A 19230-nucleotide genomic window follows, 5' to 3' on the forward strand; every position below is an offset into this window, starting at 1 on the left:
AAAAAAAAAAAAAAAAAAAGATAACTTCAGAGTAGTTTAATAGTTATTCTGCAATATGTTTCACTGAGTTAACCTTGATTCTGAAAGTTTACAACTTGCAAAAGAAGGAAAAAACAGCAGGGTGTTTTTCTCATAGGACCAAATCCTGTTGCACTGGTCAAGCAGAGATGTATTATTTCCATTTTACTTAAAGAGTCACCATTCATTACCAGGATTAAGGTCAGAGAAGGAGTTAAGAGACCTGGACTTCAAACTTGGGGGTCCCTTTTTTACACCCAGTAGTTTGTCCCAGTGGCACAGCTTACACTGCACTTTTTACTGCACAAACAACCCTTGAACAGAAGAGTTTACAGTGTGACCTCCATCCCCCGCCCACACTTCATCTTCTCTCTCTAAGTTACATGGACAATTTATCAGTTGTACAAATAATATAAAAATACAGCATTTATTTCAAAGTCTGGGAGAAAGTTTGTGCTGTCATTTTGTCATTACCTAAGCACAGGTAACACTCATATCTCTTCTGTATGAAACAAAGAGAAATATTTCATTTTAGCTGACATTGAAATGTATTATCTCCAAAGAGTAATTCATTTAAGTCAGTTTAACTGTAAATCTTAAAGCCAGTTTAGTCTGACCCCTTACTTAAGGCCAAAAAATCAAGAGATACATTGAACATTCACATTTCTTGTCTAAGCTTCCAAAATAGAAAGACAATACTGGAAGCTTCAAAAGCCTCTTCCATAAAGCACTGTATAGGAGAGAGCAATTAAACAAATGCTAAATGAATATGTGATACATCACATATGGAGTATATCATATATAGGTATGTATATGTATCAATTACATATGCACTAAGTACTGGCTGGGTCAAGCTGGTACCTTCATACTTATAAAACTGCCAACAATTAATGCACAGTTGTTAATAGGCAAAGCTCTGCCTCAGATTCAGAAATAATGTCTTTGGTAGAAGTTATGAGAAAGACTAACTGCCTTGAATTACATTTGGGCTATTAAGAAACTCAGTTTTCTAAACTCAGTTGATTGCAGGCTGCCTTTAATTTCATTTTCTTTTAACTGTATTTATGCTCCGTAATGAATACTTTGGAAACCGTTCTACTCCAGGATGAGCATCTGCTCTGACAGAAGCAACTTCAGCACTCGAGGAACAGAAAGGTGATTAGAAATTGTGAATGGAGAATGTAATCCAGTTTGGCACAGGCATCATGTAAATAAAGCACATGTTGGATGCTGGAGATCCAGCCTTCTGGGAGGAGCATTTGTGACTCCATTGCCATTTCAACTGGGCCAACTGTCTGTAACAGCTGCTGGGCTCTGTTCTCTAACTGAGACTATCTCCTTATGTTATCAAACATCCAGTCCAGCCCCTTAGGGTTTTGGCTAACATATTTTATCACGTCCTAATCAGATGAGGACACTCAGCTTGCTCATCATCAATCATCTCAGCTGCAGAAAATTTTCCACTGGAAAACCACCCACTCCAAAGCTGCACTTTGGGTGTCAAGTTTGGAACCAAATTCCCATCTGACACACATCATCAATTTAACTATCACAAATATGAGTCATGACAGTCTTTCCCAGGGACTTCTAAGGCCATTGGATCAAGAGAGGACAAGAGCAGTGGCCCTGAACCTGCTACTTTTGTACCACCATTTCAATTTAGGAGACAGCTGAAGCCATACAAAGGATGTAGACACTGTCAAATTTATCCAGAAAGATATTTTTGAGGGATGGATGTTTAACTTTGGAATTAAACTAGACATTCATGATTAAACAAAGCCCAAGCCTCTTGACACAAGCCCCTTGCAAAGTCTGTGTTCTCAAATTCTCTTGATACACTAAGAAGGGAAATTCAGTTTGATAGTGGAGGCACAACTGATGACAGCACTCAGTCTGATATGCAGAGGGACCAATCCTTCCTCTTAGAACAACCTGATTCTTGCCATTTCAGACCCTAGATGTTACCACACTGTCAAACTTCTGTCTTCCAGGATGAAAGAAGTGTCTAAGCAGTGTATCTGCATCCAGCTGAACTTTTCCAGCCACCAGACTGAGACAGATGTTTCCCAAAACTGCGATGCCCGCCATGGGAATAGACCTGTGCCTCTCCAGCAAGAACAGGGAGCAAAGTTCTCTGGCACTTAATGAATCCCTGATAAGCCAGGCAATGGGAAGGATGAAGCTGCCGAAGTCACGTTACACAGGGGTCAAGAGCCAAACATGCAAGAGGATGAAGGAAACATTGTCACTGATGGAAAATTAAGGTTAAAAAGGGCAGGAAATCATCTGAGTCCACAATGACTCTACCTAAAACCTCCTAAACAAGGGAAGAGAAAGTGGAGTCTGTTCTACACTGAAGGAGCAGCAGAATAGCAGAGCTGCATGTTTGTAAAATCTGAGAAAGAATAACTGGTTACTCACTAATCTAATTAACCTTTTCTGAAGTTGGAAATTATTGCATAAGTGTTTTTAAAAAGTAAAATAAAAACAAAAACAGCTATTAGTTTCAACCATCTAAATATACAAAAATCTGCTTAAACCTCAAAATTAAATCCCAGTATGCTGAAATGGTAAATCATGCATAACTTTTTCTTTTTACTAGGGAACAATATGTTTTTAACCCTAGGCACTTTTTCGATTAGATTTCACTCCATGATTTTTTATTTATTTGTTGTTAGCTGTGAGTACACACGCAACAGCAACAACAAAAAGAAATGAAATATGCATTTTAAATGTGTTCTAAAACTGAAATACTCCAAGCTGTGACAATGGGGACCGGTACTGCATCATTTAACAGAAAACACTGTCTCAGAAAAGGTCAGAGGAAAAAGAAAGAAAAACTTTTCTCTAAGTTTTGATGTTCAGCACACCATGGTTTTGAAGAATTTATGAAGTGGCCAAGAACCAGTGCTATGAAATGTTGGTAGGGCATGTTGCCACTGTAAAAGAGTGATTGCAGCATATACAGATGTGAAGCTAAATTTAAGCTAATATCCTTATGCTGGACACAAGCAATTACATTAAAATTGCTATAAAAGTGATCAAATCCTCGGAGGCGTTTGCAGCCGGGGCTCACCTCTGTGCAAGAGCAAAACAGTTTTGTGTGGCCACAGCATGGACTGAGCTCCAAGCACCCTCCTGGGTCTCCCAGAATGCTGCAAACTGATGGCCAACCATCCTGTCTGTGTGACAAGCCCATCTTTCCTCCCTGGAGAGTGAGGAGTGGGCCATGTCAGAGGAGTGATTCACCCCATCCATCTCTGACAGCTGGGGAGGGGATGAATCACCTCCCAGAGCTGTCTCCCTCCCCTCCCACTGAACACAAAAAAGCTGAGGGCTATCGCTTACACAGCTGATGTGAGGAGAAATCAAACCCATCCTTAGAAACCCAGAGAGCCCGGATCCGCACAGCAACCCAATCTGCATTGTGTGATTACAGAAACAGACACTACGGAGCACTGCCTCACAATGTGAGACTGATCCTGCTCCAGATGAGCTTGGGGAATAAATGCTATTAACAGGAGGCTGAGATGCTCTGCAGATGCAACAGCATGCTTATTTCTTCATTCAACAGCCAATTACTACACATAATGTGATGCTACGCTACCTTCTGTTCTTACAGGATTTTGAAGAAGTCCCCATTGACCTGAAGAGGGAATTGAATCAGTTCATAAAAAAATGAACAATCGCAAAGTAAACTGGACTGGAGTTCTTGGTCTCAAAAGAGCAAGAGCTGGTAAATTATAAATGATAGTATATTGAACTAAAGATAGCAGTAAGTGAGGACAGGTGGACTATGAGAGGTAGAAGAGTCAGACACCTGGCAGCAGAGGACACCTGGAACGTCCTTACATCAAAAGGTACAAAAGGTTGTAACTCAAAGAAGGGGAAAAGCCTGTAAAGCCGGGCATCAGTTATAAATGAGTAAATAATCACCCAGAGGAAGAAAACAGAAACAGAGAACTGACAATATATAAGAAATAAAATATTTATTAACAGGAAACTACACCTTAGAGAGGAAGAAGAAGAAAGTGAGAATTGCCAAATGCCAGGTTGGACTTTTCCTTGCAAAGAATACTAAAACAAATCCCAAAGATCCTTCACATTAAAAATAGAAAAAAAAAAAAAAAAAAAGAACAAGTAAAGTGATCGAGCTGCAATGAAGTAAAAAGAATCCAGGCTTGGGCAAAAAATTAAATTAATCCTGAGCATTAGTTTCCAAAGATTATGTTGATATTTCCCAGAAAATCTAATGCATCAAGAAGGAAATAAACAGATACCTGAACAAATGTTAAGGGAAAGTGTAATTAGAAACTTTGAGATAAATCAAAATGCAATCAATGGAGCAATAGGTTTGCTAAGCTTAGGCTAGCTGGGATCTATCCAACGTTTCCTGATACCTTTCTCTGATAACACAGCCCATTTTCTAAACAAAAGAAATGCAGGATTTCAGTAACATAAAAGGTGAAATTATTATGAAACACAGGGAAAAGAGGGACCACCACCAGGATACCTGTGTGCCTGAAGAACTTGTGGAAAGGGTGGAAAAATGGAAATCATAAAAAAGGAGTCTAGCAGGGGTTGCAAGTGGTGACTCTCAGCGATTTTGCTGGTTTCTAAGTGGCATAAACAGAAATAGTATATGGTCACAAAATCTGCTAATGGCACCTCTGGAACACACTGTCAGCTACAGAGAATAACTGGGTGGGAATAAAGGAAAATGTGATAAAGCTTGACAGTACAGAGTCCCAAGGCTTCCATTAAAGGGCAAATTAACAAAAAATGTCTACAACTACAAGGATCTTTAAATGAAGATTACTGGGAAAAAGAAATACTTGGGTTAATCCCACACACCCCTCCTACATGACTCGGAGCAATCAGTGAGCTGCACTCATAGAAGAGGCTAATCCAACTCCTGGACAGATCAGCTGAGTGTTTCCACCATCAATAGGAAAAGGCAAACCCCTGTTGCAAAGTGAAGATGAATCCTCCACCTGGAGTAACTTGTAAAGCTCTGCCCTGAAGAGATGTATTTGAACTTAGCTTCCTGCAGAGAGAGGCAGCTGGAACAGCCACAAAAATGTTCATAAAATTTCATAAATGAGGTGTCTAGACAAGATCAGTTTGCTTAGACTACGGAAAGGAAAATAGGCGTGTTTAGGCAGGGGAGGGATGACTCTTCTTTCTAAGCACATCAAGGAGATAAACACGAGGGAGGGAAAAGAAATATTTAACCAAGGAGGATGGCAGAGGGAGAAATGCACAGACTGCAAATTAAGAGAGATTTATTAAGACACCATGAGGAAAGGCGGATTTTGACCAGTTTATGGGATGGGTGACACAATGAACCTGCTCAGCAAAGCTGATGACTCAGTGACTCAAAAGGACCCCATGAGTTTTACACCTATCTTTTTTCTGCTTTTGCTTTTATCCTTTGACAAATCGAAGTGAGGCAAATACAGTCTCAAGGGGGGGTTCATCTCACCTCAGCCTAAACTAGACCACAGAGGGGTTTGCATCGGAGCTAGTCACACTAGTGTCACTACAGTTAGTCACAGGTGAGAAACAGAAGTTTTAGGGCAGAATGACTCCTCAGACCTACTTTAGATGTGCATCTTAGAACATGAGGAGCCTTGCCCCAAATGTGCCTGTATCTCCTTGTGGACAATGCCTGGCCCCATGTTTCACCAGGTGAATCCCATGCTTAGCACATTTTGAAATTCAGTCCAAATAATTTATTTAAAGACGCGTGGGCAAAATTTTCCTTACCTTTCTCTCACCAGGAGTAACTACAAAACCAACAACCAAAAAAATAAAATCACCCAAATAAATCACGTAGCTGATTCTGTGTAGTCAAGCTATAGCTCAGCATTTATAAATGAAGCAGTGAAAAGGGCAGGGTTTGTGTACACCATGGGCAATCTCCACCAAACAGTTGTTGCATGATGGCACACAATGTAAGATAAAACCAAGTGCCTACAGATTTTGGGAATGACTGAAACAGTGAGCCCTGCCAACAGGAGCAGGTGAGCCTGCAGGCACACATCCAAAAAGTCCTATTCTGTGCCGTGCAGGAGGATGTAAAGGATGTTTGAAAAGCAACCACTAAATCATTCCCAAAAGAAATTTTTGAGCTTAGCTACTTAACTAGAGCTTAGCTCTAAAATCCCTGGTTAGCTCCGTAATGCTGCTTTACTGGAGTTAACGTTAAAATAAATCTTCCAACATGTATCAGAAATCTTTATTTCTCAGTAAACAATTAATATAATAAAGTTGCATAGTTACAAATCAAAATGAGGGAGTGAGAAAAATAAAACAGCAACATTTCTGATTTATCACCACTTTAAGAGCAGAATTTAGGGTTGTATTCAATTATGTAGATACACACAGGAGTAAAGGGCTTTGCTTCTTCTGCACAAACTACCTAGAGCCCAGGTCTAGATATGAGCAGAGCCCAGTTAATACTTGACCCTGCACCACTGGAAGCAATGGGAGTACTGACTTCAGTGAGCAAAAATTTGAGTCCTTGCAGCAAAAATGTAAGCAAGCAGGTTTTTCCATGCATTCTCTGAAAGGAACCCTAAATTTATTGCTTGAGATTTATCTTTTCTTTTTTTACCAGGGGGATGGAGAAACGTTCCTCTTTTTTTTCCTCTAACACAAATGTCAATAAGCTGTAACATTATAAATAAACTTCCAGTGAACTGTTTATGACACAACTATACAGTGCAGCACATTCAAACAGTAAATAACTGAGGTTATAAAGAGAAGAGTGATTTCAAAATATTTCTTCTAGATGCAAGATCAGGGGATGTGGCATCTTGCACTATTTATTTATTAGTGCATCAGTGTGACCAAAAAAGGGGAAAAAAGACAATATCATGAAATATGATAATTTTCACTTACTTAGGGAAGGTGGGTAGAGGACAAAATGGGAATTTGTGCTACTCCCATCAGCATCACTTCAGTGAGCATCTGACCAGATTATTTCATTTCCTCATCTCCTTGTAAACCTTCCCCTGCTCTGTGAGCAAAAGGGATCACTCAGGACTCCAAGCTTCCCTTGAAAGTGCTCCACACACGATTTCCTCTGTTGGACTCTGTATCAGCTTATACAGCTCTGACTGAAGATTTGATTTAAATGGCTTGTACACAACATCTGCTTCCCCCTAATATGCACATCACATTAAAAAAAAAAAAAAAAAAAAAAAGGAAAAAAAAAAGAAGACCCCTGGGATGTTTATTTTCAGTTCAGTATGCCATAACCCACATTAGAGAGGTGCAGCATGAGGCTATCAGGTCACCCACGACCCCCTGCACTGGCTCTGGCTCAGCTCCTTTCCTCTCACAAGTTGCCCCTCACATCATGAAGACATTCATGTGTCTCCACAGGGAAAGCTGCAGAAATACCCCAGGCCTTGTACAGCATTAAAGTAGCTGGTTAATTAATTTTTTAAAAAATTTAAAGCTGATTAATTAAACTGTGGAAGTACTTCAATAAAACCTTAAGAATAAAAGCCGAAGAGAAGAGGTCCAATTCTGTAAGTCAGTGCAGTGGAGTGATAGAAGTGAATAAGTGAAAGGGGTGCAAATGGTTGAAAATCTACAAAATGTATGCCTTCAGTGGATACATTTATATTTGGGTACCATACCTATGCCATTGTATTACTATACTGTGGTTTTTCACACACTACAACAGCATTCTTCATATTTAATTGTCTTCTGAGTGCATAACAAAGGGGGAAATGCCAGGTCCCGGGGTTAGTGCTTCTGTCATTACATTGCTAGGAATTTTCCTCATAGTTTAACACTTGGTTCCAGGGATTTAGTTCTGGGAATTATTTTCTCCATGTCAGCCACCTGGATTTAAAAAAAGTACCTAGCCATAGACTGTACTTCAGAGCCAAAGTCCTATTCTTGAAACACACCAATTTATCTTCACCTTGCATACACCACTCAGACTCCTTCCTCCAAAAACCCTCCTTCAAATACCTCCCACAAAGGGAATGTTTGGAGTAAAGCACTGCAGGTGTGAACATGGCTACACCAGCTTTAGCAGCTTTTATTTGCTCTCAATTTACAGACATTGCAATTTTAGTTTCTATTAATTGCAGTGATACAAAGAAGTTTCTGACGGTGCTGAAGTAGATCGATAATAGTAATTAAAAGAAAATTACAATTACAAGGACTCCATGCTTTAATATGCCCTGCACAGATCACTAAATTTTAAAGGCCACTGGGTCATGTAGTCTTACATTATTAAGCAACAGGCACAGGATCTTGGTTTAGGTCATTTCAATTTCTCTGCTTTCACTTCCAGCCATTGGCTTGCGAAAATTAATTTTTGCAGAAAGGATCTTTTATACAACTCATCTGGAAACCATCTATTTGGCTATCTCTGTGTACCACCCTGACTTCGTGTCCCTTTCTTCACAGTATGTGACAGGTCATTTCAGGACCATGTTTCTGGCAGAGATCAAGCTTCTAAGTTTTGTTTCATGACAAACTGAGAAATTCAGGAATCTCAGTAAAAATTCCCAGAAAACAAACAAACAAATAAACAAACCAAAAAACCCCCAAATCTTATTTTTCAAAATAGTAAGAGGCTTTTTCAGCTGAATTTAACCCTTAATTTGTAGACTCATTTTCCATTTGGTCAAAAGCTTGTCCATCCATCTAGTTTGGGGAATATTTATTCAAAATACTCATTTGCGGAGGCTCAAATGCATGTAAGGACAAGAGCCAAACACCTGCCCAACATCCTGGTGCCCTGGGATGGCAATTGATGTATGTGGTCCCAAAGGGAGCTGTGTATAGTTTGACCATATCTGATCAGCATTCTCAGGCACCTGCAGACTCATTTGCTGAGAATTTCATCACAATGTGAGTCTGATAATTCTGACTTGTATGGAACAAATGGTTACAAACAACCTTTCAGTAGCCCAGACTGACAAAGGTCAGATATTTATCTCTCTAATAGGCGGAACACATACAAAGGCTTCATCTTGAGGTACCACAATTGTCCAGCTTCAAAAGCAGGGAGTCATGATTTTATGAATTTTATAAATTGGTGCATACAGCAATGGAAGAGTTGTTACATACAGCTCATTACTCGGGGAAAAGAAAATTAGAAAGCAGAAAAATTAGACAAGCAACATACAAGTCCAAGACAAAAAACCAATTTCCAGTCACCACACACTTCACAGCTTAATACCAACAGGAACTTCACAGGGCCAAAATCTTTGGATCCAAACATCATATTCCCCATTACTCCAAAGTTTTGTGGCTTTTTTTTTTTTTTTCTTAATGTGAAAGAAGAGACAGACAGACACTTTTAGAGTAAATCTGAAGTTCCAGAGAACTCTTATACTTAAAAAAATCAGCCAAGTTTCACAGACTGAGCACACACACCCTGCTCTGGCTTGTTCCTTGAAAACTGCTTGGATTCCTCAGTATGTACTGTACTGTCCCCTCTCACACCTGTATATGGGAAAGGTTTTCTGTATGGTTTTGCTTTAGCCAGAACATTTTTCAGTGCAGGAAATGCTGCCCAATTAGAAAAGATGTGCATTTTTCTGATTTCTGGGACTATCATCCTACCAAGTTTCCTAAATCAGGTATCCCACTAGGATTCCACTTTCTCTCAGTTCATTTTTCTCCAGCCTATTTTACCTTGTTTTCCTACCCTTTCAATATCACGTAGCCACTTAATTCCTCATCCATCACATCAATTTAGATCACTCTGTGCTGTGCAAAGTGTCTTTCACTATGTTACCTTTCCCCCTCCCTGTCACACATCCCAATCCCCTCAGCAGACTCCAACAGCCTGGCTCTGTAGCTCCAGGCTTGGAAACCTACACCTCTAATTCTGCCTCAAATCATCTTAATCCCCCCCAATTCTCAATTTGTGTGTCATAATCCTCTCCATCAAATCCTTCTGCTGAGGCTCTACATGCACTCAACAACAAAATAACTTTGATTTGCAGTCATGTTGGCCTCAGGTGGGAACTCCAGCCTTGACCTAATGCTGTCTACAAGGGAAATGACACCATTCCTACTGTGGCCAAGACTGGCTGCATTTGAAGAACTACAACCCTCGGTAAGAAAACACACATTTCCTTTATTCAAACTGATTTTTTTTGTTAATCTTTCAATTTATCTCCTTAATTTTGGCATCATAAATAGCACTCTGGTGCTTAAGGCATCTTCATTCACTTTAAGCACCTGTATCACATAGAGCAGTCTACATCTACAATGTCGAGACAAAATCCCAAACTTTCTTGGCCATATCCTTCTTTATGAGTGAGAGATCTGCCCACAGGGAGGAAAAGAAACCTCCTGCAATGGTATTCCCCCTTCTCATCGAGCTCCTTAACAACTAGCAAAGAAGCATTTGATGCTTTATGTGGGACAACGAGGGTTGGATGTGGGAAAAACAAGGGAAATTTGGAATGTCACCTTTCACTCAGCTGGCTTTTAGGGCTGCTCACTCTGGTTTCAGTCCATCCCTCGCCACTATGCCAAGAACTCAAAGAGCACCAGGACCTGCACCCAAGGTCTTTACTGCTAAGCTCATTCTCTGCAACTTTATCTGGAATACCACCATCATCAACTTTAATGCTTTTATCCAACCCCAGGGCCAAGACACAGAGCTAAAACCTACCAGAATCACGAGGCAAAAGAACTCTTCTCTCTCCTACTTGCCTTAAGAAAGAAACACCTGCTTTCTAATGAGAAACATTGCTTTTAATCAGAGTATCTCTCCCAAATTAAGATTATAGATTTACTTATTCTTCACCTGTGAACAGTGTTTGAACACACTGCTGCTGGGGGGCAAAAAAGTCAAATCCCAGACGAGTAGTACCGTTAAAATAAATGTTAAAAAACAAATAAAGAGCATTAATAACTGCAACCACCCAGAACACACAGACCAGCTCAAAGGACTTAAATGCCACAAATTTAGACATATCACAGAAAAATAAAAAGATCTCCCCTGAAAGACAGGGAAAGGGGAAGGGAAAATGTAGACCCAAGGAGGAAAGGCTGGCTGTTTACCTACCTGTTCTCAAAATCACTTCAATTCTTTTCAGACATTAGGGAAAGCTGGAGCTGGAGGGATTTGAACTCAAGTAAATATACACCAGTACCTGCTGGAGGCTCCAGAGCCCTAACACAGCTCTTCATGACAAGGGAATCTTACTGTTGGCTTCTTTATTAAAAAGGAGTTATGTTTCATTTGTTTGAAGGGAAATGACAGCTGCTCTAGGATCACTGGAGTTCATGATACCTTGCTACTGTTATTACATTTTGATTAACATTTGCCACTTTAGGTGTGTCTCAATTACAATGCACTGTGTCAAGATCCTCTTCCCTGTCACAAATATTGCAGATGGTTTATTTCCCATGTGAATGTTAGAGGTTAAGCTCATCCTTTAAATCTGTACTGCTTGGGCACAGAAATTTTCTGTTTGTTTTACATATTAGAGCACAAAAATCAGGAGATAATGCTGCATTTTTTTATAAAAATCAGGTTCCTCTGACTGAAATTGGTTATCTTTTTTAAAAAGATGTACTACATTTACAACCTTGCTAACGTCACCTTCTTACACAGCTTTACTGTACAACCTGGTTTCAGATGGGCAGCCTTCATAGGATCTGGAATTTAAGCTGCAAGTATTACCACTTCTGTCATATTTGCTATAAATAAAATGGAACAATGTCAAAAGATGCAACTCAGCACAGAGGCAGGGATGGAATTTTAAAGGAGCTCTACAAAATTTGTAGCAAAGCCTGCATTAAAAGAAAAAAAAAGAATGTGGATTTTCTATAGTGAGGATATATAAGTGCAGAATTGAGAATTAAAAAACAAACAAACAAAAAACCCCACTAAATGACATTATAAGGAAAAACTGTTAAAACGTTAAAAAATTAACTGAGGCTTTTTCTTCTCTCTATGGCCCTGAAGATAAAAAGCTCTAGAGAAAAATTAAAACAAGTCCTAAAGCCATTACAGTTGCATTTTAATAATGAATTCCTCTACACTGACTCGTGCATGCACTGTTTGTTGTAGTTATTGCTTGTTTTCTGTATTAGCTTAGGCCACAAGCTCAATTGCATAAATGTTAACACACTCAGCAGTTAAAAAGCTTTAATTCAGCATCCATCTAAGATATTTATATTTTTTCTCCTCAAACAGTTTCTCAAATTTCAGCTGAAGTTGAAGAATTGTACCAAAAAAAATGGAAATAAATCTCCCTGTCAATCAAACATTTAAAATCATGTTAAAAGGAAAAAAAAAAAAGAAATTACAGCCTGGTTCAAAAGGTAATCCTAGGGCCGGATTTTAAAAAGTGCTCATTCAGAGCCTATTTTCATATAAGTGGCAAATTTGCCACCAGCTTCAGCCAGAGCAGATACAGAATTGTAATCAAGCCCTGCAACGGGTTAGAACTGCTCAAAGACTGAGCTGACAAGGAAGGCTGCGACAGGGGATGTCCCAACTGGCCCCACCCACTTTGATAGGGACTTGCACCAACGCTTTTGGATGACAAGCAAGCAATTCTAAAACCCCCATCACTAAAGAAAACATCCACACATGGTACTGGAATCATCAGGCACCTCTTCTCCAACACAGGAATGCCTTGTTGGTAAATCCCAGCAGCTCAAGACCAGCCCCCTGTATTTGCACAGAGCAGGAGCTGCCTCTCTGGAAACGAGCTTCTAAATTAATCCCTAATTAAAATAATCCTTTTGAGACAGACTACAGTCACTTACCTCATCCACATTCTCAAAGGCATTGATGATGTCATATGGTAAACAGGACAGAAGATCAATCACAAACCACGTCTTCAGGTAGTTCATCCGTATGAGCTTGGGATCAGATATAACCTCTCCCCCGGGGCCAACAAAGGTCGTGTGAAAGTTCAAAACAATGTCAACCAGAAAAATAACATCCACGACACTGTCCAGCACAAGCCAGGCAATGTTGTTCTGCTTTGTCTTGAAGGACACGTTATATGGAACCATGATTGCTGTGTAGAAGGTTAGAATTAAGATGACCCAGTCCCAGGTGGTCTTAAAAGCACAATAGTGGAGTATAATGTGTGGTGGAGTCTTTGGAGCTTCTTGTTTGTACTGAGGAAGAATATCAGATCCCAGCTGGAGAACCTGTAAGAGGCAGAGAGGCAAATGTTACTGTTTGCAGTGAACAGGATCCAATAAGGGGCCTTAGGGATTTCTGTGAGGAGCAGCAGAGATGGGTCTGTACTCGTTGGACATTGCAAAGCAACCTGCAGTTTCTAAGCTGATTTATTTAGAATGTGTGGAGGCAGCTATCACTCAATGAAAGGGAGCAGCATGGCATCTGAGGATACTCCTGCAAAAAGGGAGGTCTTTGAAGACGGACTGAGGGGAAACCATGCCAACAGCAAGGGAAGAGAGGCTCCATAAAGAGGTTTCGGGTACTGCCACACCAGCTTATGTTCTGCAGTTATGAACACAGAATCACAGAATGGTTTAGGTTGGAAGGGACCTAAAAGATGATCTATCTCCAACCGTCCTGCCATGGGCAGGGAATCTTCAACTAGACCAGGTTGCTCCAAGCCCCATCCAACCTGGCCTTGAACACTTCCAGGAATGAGGCATCCACGGCTTCTCTGGCAACCTGTTCCAGTGCCTCACCACCCTCAGAGTAAAGAGTTTCTTCCTAACACTTAATCTAAACATGAGTATTCATACTTGGAATTGTTACGAGACTAATTCTTTGTGCCTGACCTCTTTTTTAAACCATCGCTGAGCCAGAGCAACACCCTATCAAAGGTGAAACAGACTCCAGCCTTGCTGGCCAACCTCCTAAAATGAGGCATCATGTGCACAACTTCTGCCCTACCACCCAGCCTATATCATTCTTCCTTCCTACTTCCTTCAAAACGTTGTTGCTCCCACAAGCTCAGTATCACTAGTGGGCTCTCTTTTATTTCCTGTAATTACTTCTCTTTTTTTTTTCTGATAAGGCTGTAATCTCCTGCATTCTCACTGTTGTAAAATTGTGGAACTGGAAACACAGCAAAAACAAACCCAAAGTCACTTAACGCATTCCCAGCTAATCTAAATTACCTTTTATCTCAGTGCAACACAAGAAACAAAGGCACAAAGGAACACACACGTGGCAATATATTGCACTGACAACTGGAAGATCCATTTGGGGATACATTTGGGCATCTGAAGTCCGTATGGGATAAAATATATAATTACAGCAACTTTAAAACTCATTTCAGCCCTACACCTGTCCCATACTGGGGCTGATGCACCATATGTCCAGGGACAGTCAGATGGAAAACAGCAGCCTCAGATGTGTGAAATTGATCAAACATAGGATGCTTCCTCCATGGAGAGGAGTAAATGGCTCTGAATAAACTGTGTAACAACTAAGAATATGAACTCAAGCACCACAGATAGGGATTCTCCATTAATTCTTTGCAGTCTTGTCTTCTAGATGTTTTTAAGAGAAAGCTGTTACTGAGATCAGACAGTAAAAGTCTGGCTCTGCTGAAAATCTGTTCTTCAGGAATAACCAAGGGACAACAACAGCAACCTCCCTCATTCTGTGATGGGGGATGTGGCTTCCCAAGATGTCCAATCTGGGCCAATGTCAGGCTGAAGGGATGCAAATCTGCTTCTACCTACCTGTTCCCATCCTCCCTAAGGTCATATTTAGCAATCACGATCTGTAAGGAAATTCAGTTGAGCTGACACAACAAAAAACTAACTTGTTACATTAATTAGCCATTTGTTTTCTACAGAGTCAGTAGAATTTCACAAATTTATCCATGGCCAGAAGAGCACTGGACCCACTACACAGGCAGTGGTGAGAGAGAAGCGGAGACCTCCAGGAGCCCATGGCTGCTCCCTTTGCCAACAGCCTCGTGTCACACCAGCTCCAGTGTAACACAAAGCCCTCTGTGGAGTGGTGTGGTCTCAATGGCACTTGCCAGAGACACCCACAGATGCCAAAGCCTTGGTGAGACCCATAAAAATATCAAACTCCAGGTGTCACTCCCCCAGTGCCCAGGACAGAGTGACTATCAGCACTTCTATACTCCTGTAACCACTGGGGCACACTGAACTTGCTGGTGGATCCATGGGTTTTTCCTTGGAATTAAAGCAGTGATCGACACAATCATTTTCTCACAGCAGCCTTGTGAAAATTTCTTTCAAAGCCAAAATTTTCACCTGCACTTAACACACCATTTTGGCTTTGCCTCATAACTTGGTCGTTATCTCCAGTTATCTCTTTGGACTCATGAGTGTCCAACACTTCACCGATAAATCAGCACTCGGACTTCTTTCCCTGGTTTCTTCAGGCCTGTTTGTTCCCTGCCTTGTTCACTGAGGCAGGAGCTGGAAACATCCTCACTAGAGCTGGAAAAATAAGCTACTTAGGGCTCAAGCAGAATGCGATCAACATATGCTTGACAGTTCCCTGCGCCTCTGGTGGTGGAGTGCTCGGGAGCTCCCACGATACTGTAAAAGCATAATTATTATTCTTAACATAATATCATGCTGAGTTTGACATGGTGAGTGGGTGGCAAGTGGCTGTGGAGACCACTGAACTATAATGATTATTTCTTTCGTGCTGCATGAATTTTTAATTTTAAATCACCAAAGAATACACAGTATCTTGTTAGTCAGCTGCATTCACCACAGACTGTCTGAATTATTCCTGTGTACAGCTAATGAAAATGACTGATAACTGTTAGGTCTGATCAGGTGAGCAGGACATTCTGCAAGGGATGAGCTATGAAGATAATGCTCCTGCTCAGGCACAGAAATACGGAAAATGGGGCCTGTACAGCAATGGTGAACCTCCACTCAGCCTGCCTTCCTCACAGCACTTTGCCTACAAAGCACTTTCCAGCCATAAACTACTTCTAAGAGAGGAGTTTGCACACTCTCCAAGCAACAATTCCTGAGTACAACCTCACCCCACCTATTCCTGAGCACACCTACTCCTTTACCTGAGGTTTTGCTGCTGACTGATCTAAATTTTCCTTGCTGTGACCTAATGCCATTTCTTTTTCCTCTAGCTATAGCAATCCTGGTGAACAATTTCCTCCCTCATTCTATGCAGCTGCTTTAGACTCTTCTGAATATTTTTACCGTATCTTCTCCTGTCTTCCCTTCTCCAGACTAAACCAAGAATGGATATAACTGGAATTACAGGACACTGAAATGTCATGAATTTAAAAAGCACGAGGTGTCAGTAATCCAGCGTTTATCCCATACCAATATGGCATCATTCAGGGGAAAACATCACACTGACACCCCCTGAAAACTGGGGGTTTCCATTCTCATTATTTGAGTTTTTATTATCAAAGTTCACTAAAACCAGAAAGGGAATGTAAAAAAAAAAAAAAAAAACAACAACAACAACAAAAACTCACCAAACATTTAAAGCTGCTATCTGTTCTACAGGACAAATTCTCTGGCACAAGGGCTGTCATTTACACTAGCCTATGTACTTTGACCTTACGTTTTTGACACATTTATTTTTCACTACCAATGGACATGAAGATGAAAGCAGTACCTCTGTTTCATCAGTTAACCTGAAGGTATTCACTTGTTGCACCACCTGCACTGTTAAGGAGATGTTTGCAACCTCCCAGAGAGTTCATTTCATCAGTTCTGAAGATAAAAGTGATGAGGGAAATACTGCAGGAATGGCTTGGCAAGGAAGTCAAGATGAGTCCATGGGGACCCAGACAGGGATGCTTCCAAAGAGGTTTCTCAGACAGTCCCATTTCCCTGGGAGAGGGACTCGAGGACATCAATCCTGGTTCCACATCACTGTGAGACAGCACCTAGAGGAGCACACTGTGCACGCCAAGTCAAGGGACAGCCAGGAAGCTGAGGACTGTATGCACAGAAATAGGGCCATGTCTTGGGGTGACTTTATGATGTGCATCCCATATCGCTGTTCTATGCCCAGAAATTAATTTTGTGCCTTTCTATGCCTTTAAACTGAGCCTGAGAGGGGGGAGAGAAAAGTGTACTTTTTCAAAGCAGTTTTGCAGGTTTTTTTCATGTTTCAAGGACACAGAGATAGAGAAGGTTCTCTGCGTTCAGCTGCGGCGGCGAGAGGAGCGGGAGGAAGCACCCGGCTTGCTTTCTTTCCAGCCAGCTTTTGGCCAGTTTTTCAGCTCCTTTTCCTCTGGAGAGCTGAACTTTGGTTTTCCTGGGACTTCGTTTTTTTCCGTTTTTCCCTGCTGGACTGTTTCAACATCAGAATACATTGGGAGGACTTTCCACTGAGTCCTTGGCCCTGGAGGTGGGCCCACCACCCCATCCCAGCTCCAAGGAAGGGGAGAGAGAGAGATCTATGGAGGGACTCTGAAATTTTCCCAGGTTTCTCTCAGCAGAGCGAGAGGTTTTATTAATTAGCATCATTATCCTTTTCCTGTGTGTTTGTTAAATAAATAGTTTTTATCTCTTTCACTTTCCTTTGAGGAAAATTCATTTTTTCCCGAACCTGGTGGGGGAGGAGTGGTTGTAACCTGCCTTCTCTCAGAGGATATATTTCCAAACTTGCCCAAAGCGGCACAGGCCATTTAAGTAAAAGTGTCCTACAGAGAGTTCTTTTATGACCTGTCCTATAAACATGGGCTTGCCACGTGGTGCTGCTTTAGGACAAGTAGAGGCGAGGCTGAAAAATCAGAGTCGGGAAATATTTTCCTCTAAGAATATTAATTTAACAAGGGGAATTAGGGTGGGTTTTCTTCCCCCCCTGCCCTAGGAAGGGATCAGGCTGGTGTCCACCTCACTTACTTCAGCTAAGCGGGAGTGCTTGTGCACCACCTCAGCTTTGTTCATCGGCGTCAGCTGCTGCAGGACGCTCCGGCTGTTGGTCAGCGCCCGCGTCAGCCGGGCAAACTTCGTCCAACCTGCAGGAAAAGAAGGAAACCACGTCAGAAATCGTGTCACAACTGCTCAGGCCTCATCCAGTGCTAGTAAATCTCCTTTGTGCTCGACCATATTCAGTCTCAGACCTGAACAGTTTCTCTAAATTGCCGCACGGAGCAGCTTCAGGCTCCAGGCTTAAAGACCTTGCAAAAGAGGAAAAATACTGCTCCTTCAAAGCGAACACGGGTAAATATGAGGGGAATCCAAACATTCTTTCTTCTGCCTTCTAGAGACATTGTGTTAGACGGATGACATCGTGTTTTCAGCCTTCTGGGGACATACTCTGCTGCTGAAATCTAATTCCAAGCCACTGAAGCTCAGGCAAGGACTTCCCAAGTCTGCAAATCCTGCTGAAGGAAAATCCTCTCCAGCTACAGGAAGGCTCCTGCTAATTCAAGACAGCTGGAGCAGCCCCAGCCCCTTACTGGTTTTTGCCTCAACTAAACTTCAGGGACAAAAAAAAATCTTAAAAATATAAAAGACAGCACCAGAAGCAATGCTTCAGACTTAAAAAACAAAAATCATTAAGCCTTTAAAGTAAAACTAAGAACTTGATTTTAAATGGCATTAAGAAATACATTTAGCTATTACACTAATGATAAACAGCTGCTTTAATTGTAGCCTGATACCCACACACTGGGATGCCCGTGAGGAATGTTTTCCTGCAGCACCCTGCAAGGAGCAGTTGGTAACTGACAGCAGCACCAACCCAGGAACGTGTCACCAAGTCATTCCTGCTGGAAAAACACCCAAATGTGATGGTGTGGATGCATCAGTGGATGGGGTAGACGGGTGCAGCAAAGAAAACACCAGGATTTTCAGCAGTGTAGCACCTCAGTATTGAGCAGGAAAATTGAAAATCCAAGTATCTTCAGGAAGGAAGCATATTCCCAAGGACGCCGAAGGAGATGCTCAACATTCAGTTTAGCCAAGTATAATGTCATTTTTTTACCAGAGAGGTGTATGTTATGGTCCAAGTTATGGACAGGAAAAGGGTTCAGGAGAAGGTTTAACTTTCATTTAATTTGAATGCTGAGCAGGTGAAAATTGGGGGAAATACTCACATCTGAGAAAGGAAACACAACATTTCTACTTTAGAATCATCATAGAATCACAGAATGGTTTGAGTTGGAAGGGACCCTAAGGATCATCTAGTTCCAAACCCCTGCCATGGGCCGGGACACCTTCCACCAGACCAGGTTGCTCCAAGCCCCATCCAACCTGGCCTTGAACACCTCCAGGGATGGGGCATCC

General features: G+C 41.4%; 1 protein-coding gene across 1 annotated transcript in view; it reads right to left on the reverse strand.

Moving 5' to 3' along the window:
* The window catches only part of KCNH5 (potassium voltage-gated channel subfamily H member 5), a 162489-nt gene that overhangs the window by 105659 nt on the left and 37600 nt on the right, over nt 1-19230 (reverse strand). Inside the window, exons 5-6 of the mRNA XM_032112530.1 lie at nt 17842-17957; nt 12793-13185 (exon numbers count right to left, since the gene is read on the reverse strand). Of these exons, the coding sequence (XP_031968421.1) occupies nt 12793-13185; nt 17842-17957 (509 nt within the window). The remainder of the gene's footprint in view (nt 1-12792; nt 13186-17841; nt 17958-19230) is intronic.

This window comes from Corvus moneduloides, chromosome 6 (assembly GCF_009650955.1).
Source record: "Corvus moneduloides isolate bCorMon1 chromosome 6, bCorMon1.pri, whole genome shotgun sequence".
NCBI classification, from domain to species: Eukaryota; Metazoa; Chordata; class Aves; order Passeriformes; family Corvidae; genus Corvus; species Corvus moneduloides.